Source organism: Eutrigla gurnardus (assembly GCF_963514095.1).
Source record: "Eutrigla gurnardus genome assembly, chromosome: 6".
Classification (NCBI taxonomy): domain Eukaryota; kingdom Metazoa; phylum Chordata; class Actinopteri; order Perciformes; family Triglidae; genus Eutrigla; species Eutrigla gurnardus.
Genome location: NC_139920.1, coordinates 31,129,425 through 31,155,679, shown reverse-complemented (window position 1 = coordinate 31,155,679; position 26,255 = coordinate 31,129,425). Strand labels below are relative to the sequence as shown.

General features: G+C 42.6%; 1 protein-coding gene across 2 annotated transcripts in view; it reads right to left on the bottom strand.

Annotated features, from left to right (window-relative positions):
- Positions 1 to 26,255, bottom strand: part of sbno2b (strawberry notch homolog 2b) — a 57,684-nt gene extending 31,429 nt beyond the window's left edge. For both annotated transcript variants that reach the window (XM_084012077.1, XM_084012078.1), the window contains exons 1-4: positions 26,114 to 26,255; positions 12,908 to 13,127; positions 11,820 to 11,908; positions 4,965 to 5,088 (exon numbers count right to left, since the gene is read on the bottom strand). In XM_084012077.1, the coding sequence (XP_083868203.1) occupies positions 4,965 to 5,088; positions 11,820 to 11,908; positions 12,908 to 13,015 (321 nt within the window). In that variant the 5' untranslated portion in view covers positions 13,016 to 13,127; positions 26,114 to 26,255. The remainder of the gene's footprint in view (positions 1 to 4,964; positions 5,089 to 11,819; positions 11,909 to 12,907; positions 13,128 to 26,113) is intronic.

Genomic DNA, 26,255 nt, shown 5'->3' with positions numbered 1-26,255 from the left:
AGTCAGCTTCCAGGAAGAAGTGATATCAAGTCAGCGTGGTGAAGGTACTGTAATGTCCATCTCTGCTGGACTGAAGGGAGTCAGACTCTCAGAGACCGAGTGGCGCCTGTCCATGGTGTCATCGTGCTATGAGTGGGAATCCTCTGGTGTGTGTGTGTGTGTGTGTGTGTACGTTTGGGCACAGAGGGTCACGAAAGGCATGAATCATTGATGAGCCTCTTTTGGATACTCAAAGACACAAACACAGCTTGGTACAGCACTTTGTAACTGTGCTATACAAAAAAGTTTATTATTATTTCTTCTAAAGAAAGAAGGAAGACACACAAACACAGCTGGCGCTCAGACACTATGACATGCAGGCTCATGGGCACAGAAGCACTCCTGCTGCTTTGCAACAGTCCAGGTGACGAGCGTAAGGAGACCGCATGTGTGCTGAATTAGTTTAGATCTCCATCATTCCGCCTTCATTTCCTAGTCTGTGACTCCAGCTTCTCGTCGATTCCTGATTCCAGCTGTGTGAGCATCTGCTGATCCCGGCCAGTCCTGACTACAACTGCGTACATCAAATCAGCTACATACGGTTCCTGTGACATGCAGCAGGAAATGCACAAAACTTCCTCTGTTGCATGAAACTGTTGTTTGCACAGGCACTATGTTTGGGTGGTAATATCTTTTTTGCAAGCACATTGTAAACACCATACATGTGCCTTGACAATGTAAACAAAGGGTGCAGTCCATCTACATTTTGCTTCTATGAATGATAAGAACTGTATTTATTGAACAGTCTTTATCAAATACAGCCCAGATAGAGGTTGAACCATCCAAAGTTTGTTGAACACTAAAGTGGATGAGGTGGAGCAAACACTCCCCGAAAAGAAAACAATGCAACTATTAACATTTCAAATTAACCTTTAACTTCCTCCTTTAAAGTAGGCCATTGAGCCGAGTACCAGGAAGGAACTAAGACATGCCAACTGATCTGCTTCATGATTGGCTTGCCACAAGAAATAAGTCAAGAAAAACAAGATCATCTTCCTTGTCAACAAAATCAAACCCAGAGAAGCTTCAGAGTGAAACAAACATTTGCTCTTATTGCACACTCCATGGATAGCAACTGGACATTTCTAGATGCATTGTGATTTGCAGGGATCAGCAGCATCATTATGAAATAAATACATTAAGGACAGGAATTAAAAAAGATATATTATATAGAGGGAAGAATGACCTGTTTTTTAATGAAAAAAATGGTATCAGAAGATCTCCATTTTAAAAAGTTGTACAGTATGTTAGGGATATTGTCCCGTCGTCACCTTAGATAAGAGGTTCTGACCTTAAATCACAGAATAATAGCTACTCATGGCTACCGGGTTAAAGGCTAAAGATGTTTAAGCTTTTGGGTTTGATGCATATTAGACAAAGTGGTTCTGATTCCATATACAGAAAACCAAAAGTGAAACAGACTGCATGGGAGGGGTGTAAAGATGAACTGATATGACCCGTACACAGCTGGTGAAAAAATCAATACGCAATAACGCCATAGTGTGTTATCTGTGTGTTGACGGTGTGTGTATGAGGGAGAAACAGCAGCGGCACCCAAAGACAGGAGAAGGAGTCGGCTGGCTGAGTCACATTCAACAGCAGGACATCAGCTTAGGTGCTGCTCTGTTAGAATCTCTTCTGGGTCCTAGTGCAAAACTGCTACAAATTCCATTGGATTTCAAGGAGGAAAAATATATAATAAAAAATAAAGAATTATTTATTGATATATATATATATAAATAAAAATCATTGTGAGAGGGAAACATGCACACTCTTCGTAATGCATATAAACTCTTCCTCTTCTGCACATGAGCATGTGGGTGAAATAGTGGAACCGCATAGAGAAAGAACGAGAGTGTGTAGCAAGAAATCAACCCTGCAAGGAGGCCAAAAACATGGCTTACTGCATGTACGTACAGTATATATAGTATTCAGCATGTGTGTGTGTGTGATTCTGTGTGCCTGCAAAGCGAAGTCGAAGTGATGAATTCACGCTTTGAGGTTAGCCAGAGTGGTTAGCGAATGAGCTCTGTTTTTTGTTTTTTTGGGGGGGTCTTCCAGTAAGTCTTGTTTTCATTCTGACGCTCTTCATAAAAAGTTCACATACTTCAGATCCACAAATGACCCCAAATGATACAGGTGTGCACATGTGTACAATTCCCCTTCAAGCCCACGGTGAATCAGTTTGAACATAGAACTTATTTTACAGCACAGAACTCGGGGCTTGCAGTTCTGTTTAGTACAGACTTAATGTAAATCAGTCAATATGGTGAAGCCTCAACTTGGTTTTGTTAAAAGTTTCCACTGTTTATCTTAATTCCCCTGTGCCCAAGATGAGTGTTTAAATAATGCTTTATTTTCATTATTGTCATTAGGCCCAGTGACTCCCACGAAAGGATTTCATTTGTTATGGTTACTTTGGGGGACATTTACTGGAGAGGACTGCGTAACTTGGTACTGATAAATCAATCAATTACTGCATGCTGCTGTTATTTTGTCCCATAAAAGCCTTTCTCTAGATGCCATCTTTTCTGTAAACTATGAATATCTACAAAATAGAAAATGTATGTTTGTCACTTAAGTTTTATAAAGGATTTAATGCTTCATAGGGGGAATCATTTGGACATTTCTATTGTGATGTAACTGAATTGACGCACAATTCAACTGTAAATCAAATAAACCTCACAAAAAAGCGAGGGGGCAACTTCACCCACATCATTGTACAGAGGCCACATATTCCATTTCAGTAATCAGCTAGTGACTGATAATCTATGAATATCAACTCTCAAATGTCTCAATCTCAGATATCCTGTCCACAAGCTCCAACTGCTTCCATAGGGGATGTTCCAACAGAGCTCTGGTGAACTGCATAAACAAACTGTAGCGCCGTGGGAAGCCGTGCAAACCGGGAGAGATCTCACTCACGACAGCTGTAACTGAAACTAGGAAATGGCTCGATAAACATGGCAGTCACCTGACAAAAACAAATCACATCCATGTTTCAGTCGCGTAAAGAAAACATGAAATCCTGCTTTTCTGATTGTGCAAGATAAAAGAAAGAAGAGGATGGGGGGGGGGGGGGGGGGGGGGTATTAGTCACGATGACCCCATGACTTACATTTTCTCAGCGTGCCTCACATGTTAGGGAGTGTCCACAACCAGAGAGAACAGCTGAGAAAGCACAACACAAGCATAGAAGGTCCCTCTCTCACACTCGGGCACCAAAACATTCCACCTCTCCACTGCCAGGAAACCAAGCTGGAGTTCAGCAGTGACGACGGGGGATCGTTTAAACCAGCGCAGCGGTAAAAAAAAATGACCACTGTGAGGCCATACGTTTCTTATGGAAACAGATTTTTGTCATATCCCAGCATATTTAAACCAAGGAAAAAATTACACCGCTAAATCACATTTGAGTTTTCAAGCTGACAAACAACTGCATAGTATCCTAATTATTCAAAGTTCACAATGACAACTGTATTTTCAGGGTTTTGGAGACCAATAGTTGATGTTGAGCCATAACAATGCTTTAAGTGAAAGTGTAAAAAAATGAATGATTTAACACTTTGATCCAATGCCAACCACATAATAATGTGCACCTGCCAAGGATCTAACCGAATTTGACAGAACCCTGTTCAACATCGAACTGAATAAACGTGTCAAATACTGCCGTAAGCTTCAGCCTCAGGCTGTTAAAGACTCCAGAGAGACAGAAAGTGGAGCAGTTTAGGATAAATATTCCTCAAAGCCATCTAAAGAGTGACATTCCCTAACGCATTGGAAATGTATTCAATCTAAAATAACTTGTAATTTATTGCACTGGAGTCTCGTGAATGCTTCATTAGATGTATTCAATAATATAGCAACCTGCAAGAAAAATTTGATTTTTTTCCCCTTTTCATGTGTCATAGACTTCATTTTTGCTCCACATTACTGGGTTTCGTTACCCAGCAATGCGAATCGTGGTTTTATTGAAGAATCGCAGCCCTGCACCTTGAAATCCAGCAGTTTAAACTGATACTATAAGACCATCCATCCATCGTCTACCGCTTATCATGTATTCAGGGTCGCAGGGGGGCTGATACTATAAGACCATTTTAGATTATTCAGTGGAAAGCTTTAAAAATGCATAATCAATGTAAGGAATGCCCTTTCCTTGGCCACTGCTGTCTGCCTGCTGTCACCCCTCTCCCCCAGCCCTCACACCAGTATTTACTGCTTTGGCCTCATGTTGAACTAAGAAGCCCAGATAGCTGCGCCCTCTCTACTCCCAGACAGGCTCATCGGGTGGTGGTGGGGGGGATCCTGCAGGTTTGCAGGACAAAATGGTGATCAGGATTCTTTGATTATTTGTTGATTTAAGGGACGAAATATTTTTCTGGCACTGCTTTGACTTTCATGTTACGCTACGTTCCTGCTAATTATATTTTAGATAATTTAAATAAGGGTCTTCTTCACCCAAATAGTCTGCTCTCTGGTTAATGTTCGATTCATTGTCCTTACTTAAAGGGAACTTTCCAGAGACGTCATTCGAAAGCATGTCTGAAAATTACAAAGAAATCCCCGGGTTTAGCCAACGGTGACTTCTGAAGAGTGTGTAGAAGGACGTTAAATTACAGTGTCTTATTAATGACATGCCTCGACAGGAATGGGGCAGGTACCGCTGCAGTCGTCTAGACTACGCTAGCCTTTAATCAGGCTTCTCTGTGGTAAAATTAAGCAGGGCTGAATGCACATGGGGCACAGGATGAAAGAAGTGGGAGGGAGGCACGGCCCTTCCCTCAGATGAGAAAGCAAGAGGGATAGATGGAAAGAGCAAGAGGGGGGAATAGAATAGCTGGGCACTACAATGTGTCAATGTTACTTAAATAAAAATAAATCAATACAAACATGGACAAGATGAACAACATCCATGTGAAACCAACCTGGGGGAAGTCTCCATTCCGAGGGAGGTTGAGGCTGGAAAAGTCCACGTCAGGGAATCCCGAGTACATGTCCATTTGCACATCCGGAGTGGTAGTGGTAGTGCTGCTGTTCAAGTGGTATTGCCTGGAGGGGAAAGAAGAGTGTTGGTTGGTTTACCGGCCACGTCTTCAAGTAAAACTGTTTTCTTCGCCCTCATACAGTTACACAAATGTACACGTGACGGCTGCCAAGTACAACCAGAGAGTTACTACTGTGCAACGAGCAGCAGAGGAGGGGAACAAAGGACTGGAAGTATCTGATGTGATTATGATAATCTAGTATTGTAAAATAAAAAAATATAATAAAGGTGGATACAGATACACAGACCTGTAACCGACAAAAGAGCAGTAGAGAACGGCGGTCCCTAGCTACGCTCACATGCATGAACACGCACTAAAAGCAAATGCCAACAAAGCCACGAGAAACTTTGATAAAAAGACACTGTTGGATACTATATTAATGCTCTGATATTGCTCCTTTAACGATGTATCACTACACAACAGCATGTTTTAACAGATTCCAACACACCACAGAATCTTAACAGGTAAAACACTTTCAGTTATAAATGTTATTATGGAAGGGATGGACGCCAGTGGAGCGAAGCAATATGCTCTCAAGTCTTTTTAAAAACAAAATGTCTAAAAAAAAGAATCCATGTGTTCAAAGCCAAAAGAATAGTAACTCCAACTGTCAAAGATACACGAGGGAAGACAGAAACACACATCGACTCAGACGGGCAGAAAAGGTTAAAATACGGTGGTGTGTGTGTGTGTGTGTGTGTGTGTGTGTGTGTGTGTGTGTGTGTGTGTGTGTGTGTGTGTGTGTGTGTGTGTGTGTGTGTGTGTGTGTGTGTGAGAGAGACAGAGAACAGAACAGCTCCTACCCACTCTGGGAAGCCAAGGTCCAGCTTTCATGAGCACCAACCAGTCTCCCTGAGCCCAATGTTAATATCACACACACAAGTCCACAGATCTGGTACGCCCGACATGAGAGGTATTTTCAGTTTCTTGCTGACTGTAAGTCATCATAAAGAAAAGACTTTGCTGACAGCGTGGACAGAAAGTCAAAACGAAAGCAAAACTAAACCTTTGTATAAGTGGAACATGACCGTGCCTTCCCCCATCCCCCTCATCCAATCACGCGCCAGGACTCTGGCTCAGAGGGATTGAGCTCGGCCAAAGCGATTCACAGGATTTGGCTCCGGCTCCTCGACCACGGGCCAGAGATCAGTGAGACTGATTGATTTAAGTTCAAAACGCACCAATAGGATGAGAGGGCAGCCTTCAGCCACAGTATAGAAGAGGGCCTATGAAAACTCCCCGTTGGGGTTTTTCTGTTGAATTTCCAAAACAACATGCAGGAGGATTTGACATTGAACCGTATCCATGTTTAAATGTTTGTTTTAGATTACCATAAATATCACCGGGTTGTGAAGTAAAAATATTTTTCTTTTTTATTCAAGTTTTACTTTTTAAAGAAAATAGGCCTGCTTCTTTATTGGGGGATATTTGCTATGGATCGTTTTTTTTGCAGCAAATAAGTTACGGTTGACATTGAGATGGGAAAAGGGCAGATAAACTACTGCAGTCACGATAATTGGTGAAAATAAATTAGAAAAAAGAAGTCGTCATGAGGTCGTACAGGTAGAAGATCGCCTTCTTTGTCAGAAAGATCACAGCGCTGTGAATGGTAACAATCATCCACGGTGGAAATCCCCTTCCCGGCCCCTCAGCCAACAGTGATATGACAGTGATATTATTACAGCAGAAGTCCTGGCAGGCCGGCATTAGCTGCCTTCCAACAACACAAAGCTGGTTTGTGGACCTCAGCCAAAGGAGCTGATTGACTTACGGTTTGTGTACACGGAGCGTAGCTGCGTGCAGATCATCTTTTGACCCTCGTTATTGTTTCATAAGCTCTTATTTGAGGCTAAAAAAAAAAACATACAGGCATGAAACAACGTCATTTTGAGAGACTTCCAACAGTTTTTATTCCCTGATAGATGGTCTCTGCTTTATTAGTTAACAACTTCATGATAAGGGGACTTTGGAACTACTGTATGTTATTATAATCATAATGTTTTATGTTGCGGTTCATCTGGAGTGCTGTTCTTCACAACATGCTTAACTAACAACTAAGCAACATTCCTTAAACACAGACTGCAGTAAACTGGCAATAATAATAATAATGTTTTATAGATTATATATTAGCGGGGACACTGCATAAATACAGGATTCGAGCAGGAGAATTATTTTCTACCTAAAGACTCTACTTTTATGTATTGAGAGCAACGATAAGAGAACCATGTTAGTCCCTTTGTTGGTTCATTTATGTGACGCACGCTTGTTCCATGCATTTGTGTTTGTGTTTGTAGTGTTTTTGCACAACAGCTGGATCGTCAGATGGAAGTCACAAGATCACACAAGCACACATCACATGAAAATCCATCCATATCCATCTTGTCAGGATTCAAGTATTTGTGTCTGGTAAGCCAGAGCACGGATCAATCGGCGTCCTGTCAGCAGCTACCGGCAGCTATGGGAGTGGCTCAGGTGTGTGCGAAATGACGTGGAGGGGTAATCCCAGATGTCACCATGGCAGGAGATTATTTTGTGAGATTATTTACTCACTAGCGGCACCAAAGGTTTCCTCAACAGAAAAGATGTCTTTGCTCTTTTCCCGAGTGGCTTCGGTAAGAGTTTGATTCAGAGGTGGTTCATCCGATACCCTGACGACTATTTATCCAAAGTTCCTGCCCTTTTCCAAACAGTTTCCAATGACGACTTCTCAGATGGTTCTGTTCTAGGGATGCAAACAATTAATCGATTATCGATTCAGGGCATAATCAAAACAAAACACACTTTTGCTGTGATATCAGTCTGTTGAAGGATGTAGAATAAAAGTGGGGAGAATAATAAAAGGGTTTGTGTTATTTTACAGGTTTGTAAGGGTGAGCCATCACCAAATAAAGTGACACGCATTGGGCAAAATGCAGGAAAAGATATGAACGGAATTTTTTGTTTGTATCCACGATTTGTTATTATTTTGTTGGGTATGAAAAAATGTAATAGTGTTTGTCCAACGCAAGGAAAACCGTTTTAATTTGAGGAACATAAAACAATATTATATGTTTTGGAGTATTTATAATGATTGGATTATCTAATTTGTGGGCTAAAGAAATCCTTTTGTTCCACTGCTCCCAGTTAAGACGATAAAAACCTTAAATAGTGTTGCAAGCCTTCCGCTTCTGAATGGCTTACATACCGTTTTTCTGACACTTTGGCCAGCCAGGCCTATGATTTAACTGCAATGCAAATACCAATGCTCTGGAAAAATCATGCTTACTTTGTTTAACCTCATTTAATGGCACAATCGGCCACACGCTTCCAATTTATGATGAAGTGGGCAGCTTGTGCCTGAACGCGTTCATTGAACGACAGTTCATGAAGTGGTTCATATTTTGGGCGAACGTGAACTGAACGTACTGTATTTCTGCCTGATGAACATTCATTCTGGTGTCTGTGACACGGCTTCTTTCACAGACAGTGAATGGGAAGTGTGGAAGTAACCCTTCCTGTGGACACGTACCTTCAGCCAAAATCTCACACTGAACTAAGTGAAAAACTTGAGAGCCCTGTAATTTATGACAAGGTCAGTGAGGATGTGAACAATCTTATATTTCAGTGCAAACTTTGCCCGCCGGCTTTCAAAAAAAAAAAAAAATCTGCAGTCACATCAACAGCAAACCTGAAACGGCACATTGAACTGAAGCTGTCCCGTTTTTCTTTTTATAATTCCTCATTAAAAAAAGACCATTCAAGCAGCAAGTTTTTCCTCATGTTTTTGAGAATATACTGTAGGTGTGAAAGCTGCAGCTACTACTAGTGTGGACTGAATGGACAGCAGCAAAGTGTTAAAGCAACAATGGGGAAATGCTGTCCCCTCAATTCTAATGTAGACCCTGGTTGGATAAGGATTCACAAATTGGATTTGAAGACGAAATCTGACGGATAGTTTCAGTGTTAAAACTGTTAAAATAACTTGTCTGTGGTTCTACATAGGCTGTGGCAATAATTTTGAAAAATAATAGCTTGCATATGAAAAAAAAGAACTATGAACTAGTTCATTTTTGGAACTGTGAACTTAGTTAAAAATGTTGAATTATGAACTATGAACTGAAGTAATTCATTTTAAAATCTGTGAACCGAACTTTGAACTAGTTCATGTTGGAAGTGGGATGTATCATTGAGCACACCTGATTAAGAGAAGATTTGGATGGTTACGAATGTCTGGTGCATCTGGCTTCTCTAATGTTTTCTTTTAACAGAACGTTAAGAGAAATTTGAAGAGAAATGCATGAGAGCCGGTGTCACAGAACACAAGTGGGGTTCTCCTTGGCACCAGACTGCAGTGGGCCACTTGATTGACAACAGCACACCCTCTACTGCGACTCTCCTCTGTGGCAAGAAAACACCAGCTCGCCATGCGCCAAAACCAAAATAGAGCCCTGTGTCAGGACTTCTCCTGCTTCTCCAGCACCTCACTCCATACTCTAAGTCCAGAATGTTGTTAAAATCATATGGAATTAGCAGGATATCGGTCTTGAACGAGAACATCAAGAGACGCATGAGAGGTCTCAACCAACAAGTTGGATGAACTGCATCAACCCATGTGATACCAGTATAGAAAATAACTAACAACTTCTTGACGCAACAGTTTTTGAATAAATACTACATTTTAGAAGGCCAGCGTATTGATTTTTGTTACGTTGTGAAGGAGTTTCCGTTATGACATAAACGCTCTGCGCTCCCATCATACACCTGCTCCTGTTCTGCTACCTCTGCATAGTCAGAAGCCTCAGTGGCGTATTCATCACGACACGTAAGAAGAGTTTCTGCTGTGCAGAGGTGAATGAGCACATCATTCAGTGCATCAATCAGTGCTAACAGAGTACCGGCCCATTCACATCTATTCCCTACTGGTGCTATGTGATCTATTCACTCCTCTGCTCCTTCTCAATGGCCATGTGGCTGAGGTTAAATCAATTAACATCATTACTGCATCGTGCCAGTCAGACGTAAGCAGCAGCCTGTGGCTTGTGGAAGAAAAGAGGAGCAAAAAAGAGCTTGGATGAAGATCCAAAATACTGAACAACAAGACTAAGAAGAGACGTAAAAGCTGGAGCCTTAAAACCTCAAACTGAGAGAGACGAAAGAAACTTGTTAAGTGGAGGTGGATACAAAAAGCCACCTCCCGATTAGAGTCGTACTTCTTTGTTAAAACATATCTGGTCTTTGTGGGACAGACCATTCAGTGACAGAGAAAATGCTGTATCAGCCCCTTTGGAAACCACTGTTCCTTCTAGATGAGGGCCTTCGCAGCCCAATAATGAAGCCACAAGTCTGTATTCAAATCACACGGATCTTAACCACAGGCTCATATTCGTAGATTGATATTAGGGGTCTCATGAAACCAGTATGATGTCAGAAATGTTTTAACTTTGAGTCAGCCTGAAAACCACAAGCCGTGCTCTCACGTCACTGGCCGTCTGAGCTTTCAAAGAAACGCAGCACAGGCAGCAAAAACACCACCACTTGTTCAAACACTTCCTGGGTTTTGTTTAGTATGACACTGGTGATGACTAAATCAGAGTCATTTTACACGTTGGACTCAAAGAGCAGCGTTTCCCACCCGATTTTGTGAGAATGTGGTGGGTGGACCTCAGGCCTGCCAAAATGCCTTAAACTTGCATTATTTGAAATGGACTGTAGGGGGCCTCGGGTTGGAAAGAGAAGTGCAATTGTATAGACATGAGTAAAATAGCTTCACCTTGATATGAATCATGTAAAGTGTTGGCCATTCGTTGTGAATGACGAGGTATTAGTTCATTGCAAAACCAACATGTTGAAAACATCAAAAGAAAAAAATCCAATTAAAACAACATCAAATGATGTCCTCAAATGTACCACTTTAAAGTTTCTTTACATTTTAAAAGTTTCTTTTCCAAATAGTTATCGGTCACTCTTCTCATCAGCATTCATCAGCATCATCACAATAGCAGACACCACATAGAACATGACTGAAACTTTACCGACATAAAGAGCCAGAGCTTTACTGCGATAAAGAGAGAAACAGCCCTATGTAACTCATGGGGAAACACTGAAGTGGATGAAATCTTGTCTTTAAAATAATACGTCCTTAATATATGCAGACACACTCGGATCTCACATTTTCATATCATTTAATTGAATGTTCAGTTTCCTTTTATTTGCATTGTTAACAGTTTTTCAGACACCGACACAGTTATGATGGTGGGGCTTTCTGCTACAAGGAAAGACACCTGTATCCCACTGTGATATATAGCTTACGGTTGCTACCGAGCTACTTACCTAAGCCTACAGATGAAACTGCTATTACAGAAAATACCTGTTATTTACCGTTCATAGGACGCTGCTCAAAAACAACCACATGACAGTACACACACACACACACACACACACACACACACACACACACACACACACACACACACACGCACACGCACACGCACACGCACTCATTAAAACAAAGGTCTATAAATTAAGCAGGAGTGTGTTTGCTTGGAGGAGACGGCTGTCTCACACAATAACAAACTAGTCAAATATACAAATACACATAAATAATATACACACCGTGAGCAAAATATTCATAGGACACCCTGAAGACAAATAGCACACTCATGATAACTCATGTTTTCCGCTGATATACTGTCATTTTTGCAGCTTGTGATAATGCAGGGCATTGTCAAACGTGTTTGTGAGTATGTATTCACTTACTGGTTTCCAGATTGCATAGGGCAGTGTATGCTGTACCCAGCCTGCTGAGAGTAGGATCCCCAGGAGCCAGAGGAGGCGTATATTGAACTCTAAAAACAGAACACAATGAAAATTGGTTATGTTCAGGAATAAAAACAGAAATACAAATACAAGACTTTTTGGTATGAGGTATGTATCCAAAATCAGTGTACAATGTCACTATTTAGACCATTTTTACTAACTGATTGAGGCAGTGACAGGCGAGCAATGCCCTTGTTCTGGAACGTAAAAGCATTTTTTTTTTTGTCGACAAGAGTCTCAGGGCATGCCGACTTCCATCCACCAGTGGTAACAGACTGAACATGGAAGTGCCTCATACAATCCCACTTCAAAAATCCAGGCAATCGCTTATAAATGAAATAGGCTTTTCCCATAATGCACCCCCCCAAAAAAAAAATCTCTGGAATTTCTGTCACTACCCTGCTCTAATGGAGGTAAATAGAATTATTAGTGCTGCTGATAAGACCATTGGGGCACTTTCTCTGGTAAAAAGATCACTTCCAATCAAAAATGAAACTGAGTTTATCCAAATGGAAATGTTCAATACTTTGAGCAGCTTACAAAAAAAAACAAGAGACAGAAAAACAACTAATGATGCTAATAATTCATAACAGCTGTGCCTGACAAGGATACCACACGAAGAACCACTTCCTTTCCCACTCATGTCTAGATGACTGTTCTGCAGAAGCCATATGCACTAGTGCTCAGATGTGTCTTTAAGTTAAGGTACAGCTAAAGTGTTTTTAGCCACGACGCTGGATATAGTGATTTAAGAAAAAAAACATTGTTACGTATTCCATACTTACACAACATGCAATTCATGCTTTTAAGCACACTCCTTTGGGATTGACGCCTAGCACTATTCAGAAAATACTAATATTTGCATCAAAATGTAATATATCCTATAAGTGCGTAAGGTAAATTACACTATTCCAGTTTACTTAAAGGAATATATCTGAAATCTGAAAAAATGCATTTGTATATGTAGTACAGGCCTTGAATGGTAATTGAAAATGCAGTTGACATCATCATAAAATCCCACATCATACCTCCATGTTAGAGGAGGCCACAGAGAACAAGCTGCTGTCCAGCTGAGGGCCTTCTGGATGCAGGTAGTTCTCCCCGTCCATGGCCAGCGCTGAGGGGAGGGTGGGCATCAGACCACAGCTTCACACATGACCACCAGCTGACATAGGCTATGTACCCTCTGAATGCCACCGACCTCTGAGATAGTACTTCCTTCTAACCAAGGTAAATGCTTTCCATGACCTGAGGGAGACAACAAATAATGTCATCAATACCACAGCCAAAATAAGACAAATGCACAATGCATTTCAATGAATGTTATTTAACGGAAAATCAGCCAGGGGAATTAGGAAAGATTACCAATAAACATCAAAATGTGACTAATGTTATTCATTTAAAATTGTTCCACCTGCAATGCCCTCAAAGAACGCACAGTGAAAGAGCTGCAACGTTGGCTGAAAATGGAGCTAAAAATACTAATCAATAACTTTTATAACATGAATCAGATTAGACAAATACATGGTCTTCTTCCTGTGTCGCCACACAAATTAAATTCTGATCCTATTCATAATGCAATGCCAGCTTATATGTATTGATTGACCACCCTCATTAGTTGGTTCATCTGACACAGCTGAAGGTTCACCAGTCATCAGAGGACCAATTAAAATCCTGGCAGGGGGTCCACGACACAGCAAACAGGCCGGGATTATTCTGAAGTAAAGCAATTCTATCAACGAAGAATTGTAAGTTGTTGTTATAAATGGTAAATGTAGCCTCATTTATTTAGCGCTTTTCTCCAACGCGCTTTACATCAATGACTGACATTCACACACACATTCACACACCGACGGCAGAGTCAACCAGGCAAGGAATAATGCAACGAACAACGCATTGAAAAATGCCTTCATGTGGCGGCAGAAAGCATAATCCGCGCGTGTGCGTGCTTTAGTTCCAGCTCACGCTGTTCGCGTCCCATATCATGACAGGTTAGACTAGCTAGACCAGACCGTCTGGACATAGAAGGCTTCCTGCAATGCTAACAAGCTTCCCCCTGTAGTCTCTCTGTTTATCAGACACAACCACACGTATACATTTGGAAAATTAAAACCTACACCAAACATATAAAAGCAGAGGGGCAAGTTGTACTGATGTTTTCAAATGTATTGGCAGGTTAAAAGCTAATTTCACTTATGGTTACGTCCTACTGTCTTGTGTTTTGAGCGTGTCTCTTTCTACCTTCAGTGGAAACCAGCATTCAGCTTCCTAGTTTGAATAAAACGGAATCCAGCTTTAAAATTCACAGGCAATGTTGTCAGAAGCAAAGTCATGAAGTAAGCCTTCAACTATAAATTCCCGAGGTTGCCAATCTACAGACAAAACAAGTGTTGAAGGATGCCCGTCAAGGGTGAAAACATGTCAAAGTATCCCAATCTGAACTTCATTCTGCATTTCTCTCTCGTCATCCAACTGGGAGCTCTGTTTGCTTTAGTTTTAATTTATTACAATAAAACTTTAAACTCCAAAAAAGGACAAGCTCATCCTTTCTGAATTCATCTTTCCACTGCCACCAAAACAAATATATGATTTTCATAGTTTTAGAGTTATTCTTCTCTTCATATTTATAATACAAAGTGTCACTCTCCAATCTGTCTGAATGCATGAGACAGACTCATCTATCTTATCATTTGGAAACCGACCACAATTACCTACTTTCCTCTGATATGGTTTCACACAGTCACTCTGCCTGCTCACACTAAGGTTTTATCATAGTGTAAATGTGGAATAATGTCTAGGAAGTCAGTTTGAGCACGCTATCCAAATGCATTATGGGGTTAAATATAGAGATAAAAATGAGAGCATATTGCGATGGGATCACACTTGCCGTGACCAGGGGCTTAGAGTCGGGAGGCCAATGGCCCTCCCCCACTTCCGACAACCCTTTACCCCGCCTGGACTCAGACCACAGCCTCATCCATGGCCATCTTTGAACTCCACCTTCATTTTAATCTCAACTGTGCATTAGAGCTAGAGGGCGATCTTCTCCATAGTTGGAATCACTTCTGTGGTAGCTTCCACGACAGTAGGTGTCTCACATTGATCACATTTTGCCATGATGAGACACGGACTCAAAAAAGGTGAAAACGTAATTCCAGCTAGTTAAAAAAACAAACTGAATTCTTTGTTACTTCCCAGGTGAAAACCAAACGCATATACCGCAAATCTCACCATTTTGACCAATCTCTCAGCATTTCACAATGCGTGCCTGTGTAACGTCAGCAGCACTCCTGAGCCCCAAATGAATCAAACCATTACCTTCCTTCCCCTCTCCCTTCCTTCATTCACTTTGCCCCCAATCTGGAACACAGGCCAGGCGTGTTCACTGGGGACAAAGCTGAAGTAATAGCCAAAATCCTAATAGAGTTCATGAAGGTCTAAATAAGAGGCCCTTTGTGTGTTGGAGTGTGTTGGAGAGAGTCCTTACCACCAACACATTCACCACTTGCACACATAGTCAACACACACACACACGCACACAGTTTCCCCTCAAGGTGCCAGTGTGATGCTGTCTGGATACGGGTGTCACAAATGTATTGTAGCCTAATGTCGAAGAACCAACGTGAAAGCTTTCTATGCAGCATGAGGTCACTATCTGAATTTAACTATCTCGACCCTCCTTCCATCTGGGCTCACCTGGGTGTACAAACAACCAACTAGTACTAACAAAATAGCATGGAGGAAGAAGAAGAAGTGAGTGAGAGGAAGAGAAAGTGTACTGCAAATGGGTGAGCAGGAGAGAGCGAGAAACTGAAACTGAACCGTGATACTTTGTTATTCTCTTGAATTCTGTGGTTCAGCAGTGATGCATGTGAAACTACGGTTGTAGTGTTGAGTCTGTGAATGATTACATCCAGGGATTATTCGGTGACAGTAGAGTAAAGGTCACTGCAGCAATATATCAGCGTGTGTGAAAGCCAGAATACATAAATGTCCAGTAATGGTAGTAGTAATATATGTATTTATTGGGTCTGGACAGTCTGACAGCTGAAAACACACTGGTGCTCCTGATTAGCTAAAGCAGTCCGGCACTGTCATTCCATCCCCCGTAGCCACGTCACCCTCCGGCACCATGCTAGTTACCGTCTCTTAGCAACAGAGAAATGTCTCTTTGTCGTCTCCCTGTTACCGAACCACCCTCCCCACCCCTCCAGCGTTCCTCTGAGGATAATCGATACTGATCATTGCAAGAGTGGTCCCACATATCTCCTTCCTGGAAGGCCTCTCATTACCGGAAAACGGCCAAACCCCCTACTACTCCTAACCACCGTGGGGAGGAAGAGGGAGGTGGTGAGGAACGCTATCAGTAGGCACAAGGAGGTTGGAGATATGGGAGAAAGAAAACAAAAAGATAAAGAACGAAACATGCAGCACAAGGGACACAACGAGTTCATTCATGAAAAACAAACACACAAGTCATTTTTGTAATCGTGCCTGGTTATTTAAATACGTCTCAATTTTTTGCATTTTAGTCCGCATGAAGCAAAATATGTCTTTAGGTCTGTGCCGATTAGTGGACAGATCATTTGGTTTTGCCTACACCAATAAAAAGGTGATTATAACTAGTTTTTACCATCAAGTCAGTTATAAAAAAATTATGTCTAAAATCTGCATCCTACTGTAGAGCAGCGTCTTTGCCCGCTGAACCCATTTAGCAGCATGAGAGTATTTTTAAACAACTTTGCCGTCTCTTTTCCAGGAATCTGACATTTGGCATCTTTGCCTGCTCACCAAAACCTTGCTCTAAGCTCCATTTGGACAACAAATATGGATTGAAGCAGAATATTTACTTGGATGAAAAACATGATGTGAATAATGGAAATGATTCCGGCTATCATTTCAATAAATATTGACTTTTGGATTGAGGACAGACAATCAGAAAAACGAGGAGCTCGATGTTGTTTGCTGCGTGTCTGTCTCTCTGTGTGTGTGTGTGTGTGTGTGTGTGTGTGTGTGTGTTTGTTTGTTTTGAAAGCATAACAAAGAGAAGGGAAGATGGTCTTTTGCATGCAATGTTTTTGTAAGATGATAATAATTTGAATGTCAAAGTTACCAGCAAAGCTAGGGTTTGGATTGTGGCATCACAGATAGGATACGAGCCTAATGTTAAACTGAACACCGTGATACAGTTGCATCGAGCACAAACACATTTTAGAAAGGGAGCCATTGTTTGAATAGAAGAGACAGTGATTGATAGATATTTTAAACAAAATGTTCACATTCTTATAAATATTTATCCACATAAATGTAATGCTCACAAAAAACTTAAAGGTTCTTTTATTCCAGAGAGACATTATTCCTCAGTGTAATCCATTAATTACTTCAAAAGGTTACTGTTGGTTTTTGTACAACCCCCTCCCATCTCTCTGTGTGTGTGTGTGTGTGTGTGTGTGTGTGTGTGTGTGTGTGTGTGTGTGTGTGTGTGTGTGTGTGTGTGTGTGTGTGTGGCCTGGTGCAAAAGCTCACTGCAGGGAGATTAGGCCATTTCATGTGCAGTATTTGTAAAATCTTTAGAAACTGTGACAAGCCCCTAACGCTATGCGCTGAACACACCAAAACACACATACTGACTTATCTGGACAGAAGGGCTGCACGACTGCAGTGACATTAGAAACACTATTTCCAGCGATGTGGCCACATTCTAGGCTTTTCTAGGCCGTTTGGTTCCCTTTGGCCGTGTGAGTCACTGTGCCTGTCTGTCAGCCAGAGAGAGAGAGACAAGCAGCATGCCTCTGCCACTTCAGAAAACACAAGATGTGCGTGTTCACTATGCGTTTGTCGATCACAGCACTAACATGTGCTTGCGAGTGCGTCAGGTGAGGGGTAATTGCAGTGTGGTAAAAAAAGGTCTGTTTGCAGAGCTGGTGGCCTTCAGCGAGTATCAGTACCCAGAGCACATGGGGAGCGTCCAGGGAAGTGTGACTTCCTTAAGCTGCTAAATCACGATTAACGCTCACGAGAACCACCAGCCTGCCTGGCGCGTGTGTGCCATCTCGCTGACGAACGCACACTCACATGTGGAGTGTTGACATGGAGTCATACTTCTACACGCAACTAAATGATGTGTGTATATGCACCTTGTCTTGCTGTTTACAAGTATCAACTCATTAATTACCTTGTAGGCATTTAAGTCATCAGGACAAAACACGTGTTTGGTAGAAGGAAATGTATGACGGGGGAGAACAGCTGAGGTTAAGACAGAAGCATAGTCAATATCGCACTCTTGTGTGTCCCTGCAATGAGTTCACTTCCTGGCTGGAGACGGTACAACTGTGGAAAAGCATATACTCCTTTACTTCCAGTCACACTCGTCCCTTTGCCTTTTCTTTGGGCACTGCACTTAATCCTTCTTAAGGTCCAGAGAAAATCCTTCAGCGTGCAGCTCTACTTCCTCTTCATTAAGCACATTCTCAAGATCAGCTCCATGTGGCACACAGGGCTTCTAAAGCAGACGCATTTCACACCTTCGTATGAGCAAAAAGCAGCAGCCTACATACCGGTAGCATGCATGACAGTTTACACTTTTAGCGTGGGAAATGGATCGAAACTTGGTCACGACGATGTCACTTGCATGGTAACTCGGTGTCTGTGAACTCAACAGCACTGGCTGAACATGGCAGACACAATGGCTGCTATCCTGTCTATGAAGGGGAAAAACACAGACAAGTATATGCATAGTACACAAAAGCTCCTCATGCAACAGCCCAGTGTTGGCATCTGTCACTCTCCCTCTGTAGTCCGCATCCGTCTTCACTATTAACAAGCCGTCTAACGACAACCATTCAACCCGACGCACAAGGCTCACTCGTCACCAATCCGTCCATCAGCATCGCCAGTAATCAGGTTAGGAATGATCAAGGCCCAGCTGCCTTCCACCGGTGCAGCGAGGGGGCCGTTAGTTGGTTATGATTGTGTCGACCGGCTGGATTCATTAGCTCCCCCGATGAAATATTCATAAAAAGGAACAAGTTACTTCCCAAGGAAAGACAGGGCTTCGTTATTCAAAACAGGCTACATTATTAATTGGCACCTTTTCCAAACACAAAAGGCCTATCCTTGTCTCAGCTTGCACAAGCACAGGATACATACTGTGCCCATAAGCACATCGATGGAAGGACATACACATTAGCTACCAATCTGTTCTCGTTCCCATCCCCACAACCACAAATTCCATTCAGCGTTACAGACATTGCCATAAAAGGGGCCGAGGACAGCCCGGTGACCGAGTGGGACACTGGATAGAGAATGATTGAATGTCTGCATAACCGAATCTGCCATCTTATCAAAAGCCGGCAAATGGAAACAAATTGGGTTTGAAGCGCCTGTTATTGCATTTCGCCCGTTCAAATATTTATCAAAGAGGCTCTCTGGACTGGGACGGCATACAGAAACACATCGAACAAGCGGGCGGGCAATTGAATGATTCGGTCTGACTGCAAAGAGTTCGATGATTTAGCAACTTACAAAGGGATAACAATTTATCTTAATTTGATTCTCATCAACGCACTCCAAGCTGCGATTTGGCACCATTTTTTCACCATGATAAATATCTTTGAGCCCACAGACACCAGCTGAATGAGACATTAAAGTGATTTATCCATTAAGGGGGGGGGGGGCTTAATGAAGCTTGTGTGGCTCACAGGATCCCCTTTGTTGTGGTAAATAAAGAAAAGAGGAAAGAAAAGGTGGAAAGGAGCTTGAGTGCCTCAAAGAGCCGAGAAGCAGACAAAGATCAGACGCTGGGTTGCAGTGGCTTGATGTCACTCATTTGAGGAGCAAATCCCTCTACTTTTACCACCGGCAGCAGCACCCACCAGAAATAGATGAAAGGCTGACTAGATCAGAGAAAACCATCCACTTAGCTGCCTCTTTGCCCCTTCCTCCTCTGACATCTAATTTCCTCTGACGAGAAGGATGACGACACTAGCCAAGTGTGGCTCTCTACCTTCTACCCCGTTTCTCTGGTTCAACGAGTGAGGTCCCCACCAAAACAAATTCACCAGATCAAATGTGTGTACAAAAGCACTGAAGGTTATGAGTTTGCGACCACGATTAATGTGCAAGCACTTGATTCTGGATGTATTTTCTCAGAGCTATAAAAGCAAAGTTTGTACAATTTGTGTCCGTTTCTGTCGCTGCTTATGAAAAGAAAACAAAGAAAAGTTCAAAATTTAAAAGGGGAGATATATGCTGTGGAGATGATATATAATATAGATAAAATCATGTTGTAAATTCTGGAAATGATTACATCTACTTTTGACTGTGTGTGTTTGAGAAAGGGGAAGAGAAGGTGGACTATTGTATGCAATGTTCCTGTAAGATATTAATAATATATTGAATGTTAATGTTATGAAAGTAGCTCCGTTTGATACAGCTATATTTAGTCTGAGCGAGGGTGCGTGAGCAGTGTCTGTGTCATGAGGCTGTGAAACCACGACTGGGCAAAATCAATTTAGCTTATTAATGTTCATAATTGTATACAGTAATGTGAAGATGAGACGCATATCGTCTCAACATTGGTAAAGGCATGGCTATTGGCAACTATCGTTGATCCCCGAGATCATCGTCCATGGGCACAACCACATCCTAGAAGTGCAAAAATGCTAACTTTTTTAGCACATTCCTGCAGCACTGTTTCCATCACCGGCCTCATATTATCTCGGATATATTGCCTACTTCTTTCCCATTTCCAACACTATCCCCTTCTTCTTTCTAGTGATAGCCTCTCTCGTCATGTGCTAGTCATGTACCCATTTCCCTCATGTTCCTGTCTCCCTTTCACCCAGCCTGACCCCTCGGTGGAGTCTCCTGCTGATTGGAGGCAGCTGGTCCCCCCCCTCCCCAGCCGTGGCTAATCGGTGTCAGTCAAAACACCAGGCAAAGGCTATCAGATGCACATTTCACAAGCAAACAAAATAACACGGGGAGCCCAATCTGAACCACTGCACCAGTGTGCAGGATACAAGACAGGTTTTAAAACACGCATGCCTTGCGTCAGAAGCACACATTAGGAAGTCCACTCCAAATATGTTGCACAGCACCAGTAGTATTCTTGGGCTCCTACTTAAGCTATCCTGAAATGGGAACTGGAGCAATCAGATGTCTCGGTATCTAAATAGCTTGTACTCCTTCCATAAATTAAAAGTTAAAATCAGTGCCAGGATAAGTGTTTAGTGAACTCTGCCACCGTTCACATCCAGACAGTACTCTGCTCCACTCAGATTGACCTCTCTTCTCTGGCAGGCGAGGCCACATTGCCCCACATGCACAGCGTCAGGGGAGCCGTCTGCGTCTGTGCCACTTTACTATGCTAACATTGGTTCAATTCAGTTCATCGCTCTGGTTTCCACTGAGGCTGCAATCGTAATCTTGAGCAGTAAAAGCCCTGCAAGTCGGTAAACCATGCAGAAAATGAGTCACACGGGCACAATTTGCTCTCGAAAAATGTAGAAAAAGGTGATTGGGAAAAACAATGTGTGGGACAAAATGGGTCACAATGTGGCAAAAGGCTTGAAGTGAAACTGAACTAGCTGGGAGAAGCTGTCCGAACAGGCTGACCGACGCAGATTGTTTATCTCTCAATATCCTGAGGATCAATTTATTGTCCGTCCTGTGTTCTGTAAATAATAACAGCAAACATTTACTCAGACTATTTACTAGTAAACCTCACCAAACTATTGGCTTTAGGGTATCCTGTAACGTGTTTAACAGATGATTGTCTTGAGTCAACATAAAAAGGACACTGCAGTTACAAACTGCCTTTCTGATGTTTTACAGCACAGAAAGTCAAATCATTTTTAAAAGGTGACTTATTCTGCACAATTATAGCCCGCTTTGTCCACGGTGTGGTGTGCAGTGATCATATCTGCTGACTGAGTACCCTCCCAGCATGAAGGATCTACGGTGGCCAGTGATGACTTTGGCTGTGGTCTAGCTTTTACCAAGACCATCTCCACCCTCAACTTAGCATAACTGTTGTTACAGGAAACTGATTTGCTGAAAATGTGTGGTTGGCTACAGACACCCTTCACTAGTTTCGAAGGCACCCACATTGAGAGTTTGCTTCGGTTACTTGTTTTGTTCCAGTCTGAGCGTGACTGAGAGCTCAGAGCAGAGAGAGGGGGCATGTTTAGGACAGAAATTGGGGGGGGGGGGATAAAAACCCTCCAAAGTTAGGTCTAAAACTAAATTTGAACCCGCTGCATTCACACCACTAATGATCTACAGGCTACGAGCAGAGACGCCCTTTTGAGAATGTGGAAAACGTCTCTGCAATCAAGATTACACTCAGAGGTGATGAGACAAATACTAATAGATGAATGCTTGCTAATTTGCAATATAGCTATTATATCCTCTATCATTCCACTCCGGCATTTACATTAATCACAGGAAATGGGTTTCGTGTTAAAAGACTGAAATCAACAACCCACTGCGATGAGGATCGAACCTGTGTGTTACTGATTGCCATGCGAGTCTGCTATTAGACTCCCAATGCAGGCAGGACCGCCATATGTTGGGAAACAAGATTGCGACTCTTTGGGAATTTAATGTGGCAGAAATGAGCTCTTCAGTCCAGTCTGCCTTCTTTTTTTTTACTCCCCTGGTATTAAATCCATCCTGAAAACTGAAATAATGACACAAGATATTCAGTCATCTGTGTGGACACTGATATTTCTCTTCTATTTCCTCACCGGATGAGTTTTGAAATCAATGTTTGCTTTTCTAAGGGCGTTAACACCCCTTTTCCACAGAAAACCATAAGGCAAAGTGGTGAGGAATGCTCGACTGTGGCATGCTCTTCTGTCAGGTCTTACAGAGCTCTTATGGGAGATGTCGACATAGCCTCCAGGTCTGGATACTAGTTGGGACATGGGATAGTCAAATAGCCCATTGTAGAGAACCTATTTGTTCCTTGTCACAGCGTAGACGTGAACAATATGGCCGCATATTCCCCTAACAACCGCCACTTGTTCTTTCATTCTCTTCTGGCCAAACATCCATGCTATGTTTAATACATGAACTATTATCTAATGAAGGCCAGATTCCAGGAAAGCAGGAACTGAATCAAACATATTACCTAGCCCCTGACTCCCCTCCTCCACTCCACATTTTTCACTCTCACTCTAATCAGACCATGGGCCATAAATTAGATTTATCACTGGCACCAATTGGAGAGGTGGGGGGAAAGGGGGCTTGCAAAGACGAAAGCAGCAGTAGAATGGAAGCCAAGTCACAAGACCAGGGGGCACAAGCCACGGTTGTTCACAGATGTTAACCCCAATGAGTGTTTCCAAAAACAATAATATCCTAAACAAACAAAATTAAAAAAGCCGAAAATATTATCCGAATCCAATAAACAGAACTGGAACATTACGTTGAAGAACATTTAAGAAAATCATGCAACGTTTCAAAGTTTTCCGACCGACATGCTAACTGCTTTGTGAAATACCCCCATTTTCTCTGTGTATCATCCTTTCCGATGCTGTAGGCTCTAACCCCGGCATCAACTGTTCTGGAGTGTTGTGACCCTGAGAGTCCCTGCACGGCAGGCAGCCATCAATTGTTTGACACAGTGGGAAATTAGAAAAAGGAGGAGCACAAATGGGCAACTTAACTCAGAAGTTAGCATTACTGTGAGAGTGGGCAGGCATGCTTACAATATTACAGGGCACACTGGTTGATAAAATATTTAGTGAATTATATTATTTTGGCTACACCAAAAGACAACAAAAACAGAAAAACACCTTACGATAAAGCTTTTCCTTTGTCTTGAGCACAGCCGCCTGCTGTTTTACTAGACTAGAACTTGAACAGGTGAAACAAGAAAGGTTCGGCGAGTCAGGTTTTTTTGGTGTCAACAAGTGACACCAAGGTCACTGACCATGTCACCGGGGTTAAGGGCACTCAAAAGATAGGAACCAAGCAGTTACCTAATAGTATCCATTGACAAGGGGGGTGACATAATAAGAAAAATAGCCAGGCAACCACCATAGCAACCCACTATGTCAAGGCTTGCATGAGGCCTGGCTAGCCCTGGCTGCAGGCAACAGGCACAGTGGAAACTAAAGACTGAACATCGCAGGAAAGAGGAAAAAAAACTAGAGGGGACAGCTCTGTGAGAGCTATTTTCATTTCCTCTTGGTCACTCCTCCACCTCCACTGTTCTACCCCCAGTCATCCCAGAATGTATGGTTTCTGTCATATATTAAAGGAGTCATCACCCGGAAATCGCAATTTCTCTTGTTAAAACATGCATATCTGTGTTTGACCTCAGTTGAAACTTGCCTGAAAGGCTGGAGTTTGAAAGTGGCGCCGTTTTTTCGCTTCTGCTCTTTTTCCGAACAGGAATAGCACACAAGGGTGTGCATTCCTAAAGCACGAGATTTTGATTCTGCGCCTTCGGTGACGTCACCGTGGCGGCTACTTGCATAAGCCCACCCCTCTTTCACCACCCAACCCCGCCCCGTCCGCTACCTGAAATCGCCGAAGCGCCGCCATTATGTTTTGGAGTCTGCATGCAGGCAAGCCCCCCCGGCTCTGTCCTTCCTGCGGCGAATCAACGCGCGCCTCATTACATATTATACAATGCACATCCGGACCAGTCAAAACCTCGCGCGTAATCTCGCGTGATAAAATCGCGGTACGAAAAAGGGTCAGAACAAGCTCAATGTTTGATTAAATTTTTTTTTTTTTTTTCTAATAAGTTTTACGAATTGATCCAAAGCGATCCAAGGGGGGCTGGATACGTATAAAATCAGGTGATGACTCCTTTAAGCCAACATTTTCAGGTCCTCTTTTTTACATCTTAAAAACACAGAAGCTATAAAATTAAAAGAAAACGCCAGTGGCTGTTTTCCCTAAACTCGTAGTGCACATTTAGTCACATCATTGTGGTACAGTAGCATAATGAAGGCTACCTTTAATTACACACATTCTTGAGCTGCTGCATACACAGCTCAGACGCTATCATTTAAGTTAAAATGGGGGGGTGGGGGGGTACTGCATACACGATGTTTACAGTCGGCTAACTTCATTGTGCACAAAAGTTTAGTCACTTATGTATAGTATTTCCGAGCATAACGTCACACCTCCTACGCTGATAAATCTCCGCACAAAACTGGAGCTGTATCCCCGAAAGCGTTGTGAGAACTGACGTTGATTTGAACGAGCTCGAGATTACGATTAAAACGAACGCGTCGCTTTCTTTTAATTCGGCTAGCATGAAGCCGATATTCTCCGCCGTGTTCAATGTTTACGCATCAAAGGGGGATACGTTTACGTGGAACTCCGGGTTTCTCACGGAACAACCACTAACATAAACCGTAGTACAGCTTAATGTGACTTCTTCTAAAGAAAACTAGAGGACAGAGAGGCTCACTGTTCCCACACAGCACAAAGAAAAGGCTGCGAGGCTCTACGTTACGGTGGCACCACTGTTAGCTGCCGATCGACAAAAACACGCAACCGACGGTTTAACAAGCGCTAGCAAGAAAGCTAACTTAACTAACTACACTTCAATTAATCATCCAACGATCACAGGAAAAATACAGCGAGGTCATACACCAGTTTCTAGTAATACTAGGCATACTTCGGGTAGCCAATTGTGCTAGCTATCTTAGCTTAGCTCGTAGCCGTTCTATGACTTTGGGTATGTTCGTTTTGTACATAGCCTGTGTTATTGGATTAACGTCGCTACCCAACTACCGTTAGTTCGTTTGTATTGAGATAATAAAAGGTGACTTTCTGCCACTGGTGGGGAAAAGGGGAACATGATACTTATGTGAGTAACGTTAGCACGGAATAACACTTTACTTGCTGGTAAACTAATGTGGATAGCTTATTGCTAGCCAGCTACGTAGTAACTAGCTAGCCTGGTTCTGTCGCTGGCCTTCCCCGCCGGTGGCATACAGAAAAACCGAAGCATCAATACCGTCACGTCTCGCCTGAATTTACTACAGCTTCCCAACTTCCCCTCGGTCTCAAAATAATACAACGTTTACCGACATCGTCGCCCGAGATAACGCCAAAACCTCAAGGCAGTCGCCGGAGAACCGGCGCAGCCCGTCGTTGAAAACGTGCGCGCCTAGGAGAGGCTGCCCAGGACGCATCTTGTTAGAAAGGCAGCTGCCGATGTGTCGCTCGCCTTTTCCACAATAACCTCGAATTACACTCACCGTGAATATGTTTCTGGTGCCAAATCCGAACCCCCAGCCAACGCTCCGATTGCGAACGAAGAATCGCGTCAAAGTAGCCGAAATTAGGGATTTTATCCAACTTATTCTTCTTAGTTGTTTTCTTCACTTCCTGATTGAGACG